At 53.9% G+C, this 5,408-nt stretch overlaps 1 protein-coding gene across 1 annotated transcript; it reads left to right on the top strand.

Moving 5' to 3' along the window:
• The first annotated feature begins 962 nt into the window (after positions 1 to 962).
• Positions 963 to 4,080, top strand: SOWAHB (sosondowah ankyrin repeat domain family member B). The gene has a single exon (XM_034772755.1). The coding sequence runs from the start codon at positions 1,146 to 1,148 to the stop codon at positions 3,141 to 3,143; it is 1,998 nt and encodes a 665-aa protein (XP_034628646.1). The 5' UTR covers positions 963 to 1,145; the 3' UTR covers positions 3,144 to 4,080.
• Positions 4,081 to 5,408: the final 1,328 nt, after the last annotated feature.

The raw sequence follows: 5,408 nt of genomic DNA, 5'->3' as shown, positions 1-5,408 counted from the left end.
CTCACATCTTTTCATGTGCTGTGTATTTATACCTGCCTACTGTATTTTCCACTCCATGCATCTGATGAAGTGGGTTCTAGCCCACGAAAGCTTATGCCCAAATACATTTGTTAGTCTCTAAGGTGCCACAAGGACTCCTAGTTGTTTTTGCTGATAGAGACTAACACAGCTACCACTCTGAAATGGGTCACTCATGAGCTACTCAGCTGTGCAAAGTTACACCTAAATGTTTTCCTGAGGGCCTTAATCAGTTTCTCACGGAAAAAACCCTTATGCATAGCTAGTGCTTGATCTGAAGCCCATTTGACTTTAAAAACCTCTAATTCAGGCCTTTGAACTTCATCAGAGGAGCACAAAACCCCTCAGAGCACATTTTAAATGTAATTTCATGTTGTTCATATAATTTTACACTGTGTTGTTTTCTGTTTACACATCAAATCACACACCTTTTTAAAAATAAGTGGTTTGGGGTTTTGTTTTAAACTCAGGCCATACTACCTTAAGAAACTAGATTATATTTCAAAATGGAATTGACAGCAACCCTTTAACCTGCAGAAATGCCACAGAAAATGGGGGGGAGAACATTTCACAAAATTTGTTTCCCCCAGATTTATATTATCCCACCACCTCCTCCTCCATATGAAACTTACTTGTGACACCACTTTGACTGAACGTCAGGCAAAGCAATCCAATTCAACCACAACCTTCTCCCCACCTTCTTTCGGTGACATCAGGAAGGTGGCTGTGATGAAAGGAAACGGGAGGGAGTAGGTAAGGTGAAAATAAAACCAACAACTTGCCGACAGGTGAGAGCGGAGTTTCTCTGCCTCTTTCCCTTGCTGGGCTCACGCCTCTACACACACTCGGCATGACCCCCGCCTGACTCAGCCCGGGAAAGCAGGGGAGTGCTCATGCCTGAGAGAGGGGAGGAGCTGGGTGGGCGGAGCAGAGGGAGCAGGTGAAACTGACTCCAGGAGGAACTTTATCAGGGACTGGTCTCAAGGAGACGGGGAGCGTCGCCCTGCTGTGCCGGCACCTGCCCAGGAGAGGGGGTGCAGGCAGGCAAGGGGTCATGCTATGCTCGCTGGGCAGGTGACAGTCCCCCACTGCTGCCCTGACACGCACCGAGAGCCGGGGGCCGAGCCATGGCCAGGGAGCTGAGCCAGGAGGAGCTGCTGGATTTCCTCTGCCAGGCTGGGGGGCGAGTGACCAACGCCGCCTTGCTGGGGCACTTCAAGCGCTTCCTGCGGGACCCCGGGCCGGCCGGGCAGGTGCAGCAGCGCCGGGAGGAGTTCAAGAGCCTGGTGAACTCGGTGGCCACGGTGAAGCAGGAGGCGGGCGGCGGCCCCAAGTACGTGGTGCTGAGGAAAAGGTACCGGGACCTGCTGGGCGAGCAGCTGGGGCCACCTGCCGCGGAGCCGCCCCCGGGGCCCGGGCGGTGCCAGGGACAGGGCCTCGCCGGTGCGTCCCCAGGGCAGGAGGCGGCTCCTCCAGCCGCCCAGCCAGGGAGCGGAGCGGGCTCCCCGGGGAGCGGGGCGCGCTGCGGGCTCCAGGAGCAGCCGCGCCCGGCACCCCCTGGCCGCCTCCCCCGGGATCATCCCCGCTCCTGCCCGGGCGCGGCTGGCCGGGGGGCTCCCGGCCTCCCCCAGGCTGACTCAGGGAGGCAGGGAGCGGAGCCGCCTCCTGCCGCGGCTTGGGCCGGCGGCGGCCAGGGGCACCCCCCGGAGCGCTGCGCCCAGAGCCCCGAGCTCCGCCGGGCTGCCCCGCACGCCCTCCCCGGGGCGCCCCGGGCTCACGGCCCCTGCGCTCCCGCCGCGCTCCAGCAGCAGCGGACCCAGGAGTGGGTGGAGAGGAGCCGGGGTGCGGGGCAGGTGGCCCCGGACAGCTGCTCCGCTCCTCGCTCGCCCGGCGGCACCTGCCCTGCCCCGGCCCCGCCGACCCCCGAGGCTGGCTGGAGATGCCCCCCGCCCATCTTCCGGAGCATCCGGTGCCAGCTGGCCCTGCAGGACCTGGAGGACTTCGTGGAGCAGGCGAGCCCCGGGAGCGAAGAGGGCGGCGGGGGTGGCACCGGCAGCGAGGGGAGTGACTCTCCGCTGGAGGCAGGGGACACGGGTGCCAGCCCCGCCGGGGGAGCAGGCGAAGGGCCCAGGGACCCAGGGGCGCTAGACTCCCGCTGCCAGCAGCTCAGCAATGGGGCACCCAGCGACCGCTACCTCCGCAGCCAGCGCCCAGCCAACAGGCAGGTGGTGGAGGTGAATGGCACTGTGCCCTGCACCCGCCGCTCCTTCCGGAGCAAGAGCACCTACGGGAGCAGCAGGGTGTCCTCCTCCGAGGATGAGCTGAGGGACCAGGACCAGGGCAGGAGAAGCCGGCGCCCCCGGAGGTCCAGGAAGATGGCCAAGGGGGCAATATTGGCTTCCCCAGGTGTGGACACTCCCATCACTTTCCAGTATTTGGGCTCTGAGCAAAGACAGACTTGTGTGCCCACAGAGGAGGTGCTGCCAGTCCCCCACAGCCCTCTGGACCCCAGGCCCTCCTCCGTGCCGCTACACCCCAGGGAACACAACTGGATTGTCACGGTGGCTGCTGGCTCCTGGGTGCAGGTCCGGGCGCTCTTCCTGGAAGAGCCCCAGCTTGCTTTGCAGAGGGACTTTATCTCCGGCTACACCGCGCTCCACTGGATCGCCAAACATGGAGCCAACCAAGTGCTCCAGGACTTGGTCAGTGGGGCCAAGAAAGCGGGCACCCCCCTGGATGTGAATGTGAAATCCAGCTGTGGCTACACCCCATTGCACCTTGCAGCCATCCATGGACACCAGAGGATCATGAAGCTGCTGGTCCAGGAATTGAACTCCAAGGTCAATGTGCGGGACAGCAGTGGAAAGAGGCCTTGGCAATACCTGAGCAGCTCAACCTCTGGAGAAATGTGGCAGCTGCTGGGCGCTCCCAAGGGCAAGACAATCTTCCCTACCCAGCCCTTAGTCAGACCCTCCTCACCCCCCAGAAAGGCCAAGAGCCAGGAGGTGGCCAGGAGCATCAGCAGGAAAACCTCCCTTGTGGCCTGCCTGAAGCCAAAGCACATGAAATGGAAAATGGCTACCAAGTACCCCGCCCTGAGGGAGCGGGAGGAGTATAGCGACTGACAAGGCAGCAGGGCCAGCCCAAAGTGGGGAGCACATGTACAAGACTTGTGTATATGCTACTGAGCCCTTCTAGGCAGGTTGTTTGCACAGTGCAGGGTCAGTCTAGAGGTGGAGGAGAGGGGGCACTTTCTGGTTAACTAACTCTTACACTTTAATTACTTCTGGATCCTTTTCTGGCCTATTTTTGATAGACAATCCATCTAGAAACCTTCTGTCCAATCAGCTAATGCTGTGACAACTCCCTGCCATAGAAGATAGCCAACTCTGGGAGGCAGCTGGGGGCATTCGCTCCCTGAAGCTTAGCCACGATCTGCAACTGAGATACTTGAGATCTCAGACTACTTCCCTCCCTTCTATCCCCCACCATGGCCCCTAGTTCTGGCAGTTAGTCTCAGAAGCAGGTCTTTAGATGCTGGTAAGGTGGGGTGGTGAAAGATCTGCAAGGGAGTAAGTAGTGATCACAGGAAGAAAAGATCTGAGAAACCCTAACTCATCCCTATTTGCTCTTGGTTTCAATCTGGAGGCCAGGTCAGAGAGTAAGCTAAAACTCATCTTCAGGTACTTCCTGCTGTGGAGGGAGATCATCACCCAAACAATAACCGAAACATTCACGTGTCAGGGGGTGGGGTGGGGGTGGGGATGATAATGCTGTTAAATTGGAACATCATATGCACTAGGCAAGTTGCCAGCCAAGATAAATTATTTGCCTATAGACGGGTGTGTGAGGAGAGACTGGAGACACTTTCCTTGGGAATGTTAATGAGAGATGAGGAATCCCTGGCACCTAGAGACCCAGCCTTTAAAGCTGCTTTGATGAAAATCCAAGATTTGTTGTTTCAGTGTGGATCAAAAGAGTGACTGAAAAAGGCACTGTCACAAAGATGAGACATATGGCTAATCTGGTTAAAAAACAATGTTTTTAAATTAACAAGGTTCATAAAGCTTTTTTTTTTTTTTTTTTTTTTTTTTTTTTTTTTTTTTTTTTTAATTTTNTAATCGCCTCATATGGGGTTGTCCTGGTCTTTTCCTTTTGTGATCTTCTAATAAATTTTTTTTTTTTTTTTTTTTTTTTTTTTTTTTTTTTTTTTTGAATAATGTGGATTCATTAGTCATTAATCATGCTGCCAGTTAGTGTTTTAATTTTCTTTCCAGAAAATGTTTGATCAACAGAGCAGGGTGTCTGATGTTCTTATTCTTTTCATCCATAGCTGAGGAATCTTTGAGGGCTTTCACATCTTCCTGACACAACACACACACGCACGCAACAATCCTGCTCCTTGGGTGCTGGGCTACTTGTCCAATGCCAGCTTTGTTAGTGCTGTTGCATTTATGCCACCTGCCTGTCTTTCATATTGGCACAGGCAATTATTCCTAAATGCAGCTGGCTCGTTTTTGATAGTTTTGAAAACTAGAGGCATTCTCCATTTGAATATTCTATGGAACAAGTTGTGGGTTTTTTGTTTTGTTTTTGACAGGAAGTGTGTAAAACATGTACAGTACCATAGTTAAACCTGAAAAAAGAAAGTTAATCCTAGTTGTGGTACTGTATGGCTGCTACGTGTTTAGCAGTTGCACTTCCTTCATGGTGGATAATGAAGAGACCAGCTCATTTCTGTTCTAGGTTTTCTCTGACAGGCACAATGCTCTAAAGTCTTGGGTTGCAGGCGGTGCTGGGGCGGGGGGGGGGGGGGGGGTGTTGCTGTTTACATGGGCTGGTTTTTGTTTTTTGTTTTTCTTCAGTTTAAAAGAAATTTCATGAGTCTAAATTTGGAATAATATTTTACAAAACCTAAAGTGGGGGGCAAGTTTAGACATTGGCTCTTGATGGATTTTAATATTTCAAGCAAGGCCTTAACTCACTTTAAAAGCCTTAAAGAGCAGGTGGAGAGCACCTTGCAGTTCCCAGGGGCCTTTGGTCTGTGAAGTCTCTGGGTGGGGTGGAGGTAAGAGCAGACACGCTAGGGTGTGACATTCATTCCAGAGCTGGTTCATTCCAAGCCACTCCACACCCACCTTCTTTACAGACTTCAGCACCATGGGGTGTGCTAACAGTCTGCTGCTGTACCTCCCTGCTCACTTCAGGGATGACACTCCCATATTGTAGGTGGAAGGCCACAATAGCAGCCCATGAGGGTCACGGCCGCAGCTGGGCTATGGACCGAGACAGACATTTATGCAGATTTTTCTATCATGTAGGTTTAGTAGGGCCAAGGCAGCCTTGATCACTTTCCCACTTATTCCCCGACAAATATCCCTGCAGTCAAT

The sequence above is a fragment of the Trachemys scripta genome, chromosome 5 (genome assembly GCF_013100865.1).
Source record: "Trachemys scripta elegans isolate TJP31775 chromosome 5, CAS_Tse_1.0, whole genome shotgun sequence".
Taxonomy (NCBI): domain Eukaryota; kingdom Metazoa; phylum Chordata; order Testudines; family Emydidae; genus Trachemys; species Trachemys scripta.
This window is presented reverse-complemented; position numbering and strand designations above follow the sequence as displayed.

Bases quoted from the DNA above. Each gene is read 5' to 3' on its own strand.
- SOWAHB (XM_034772755.1), top strand. From the start codon at position 1,146: ATGGCCAGGGAGCTGAGCCAGGAGGAGCTGCTGGATTTCCTCTGCCAG.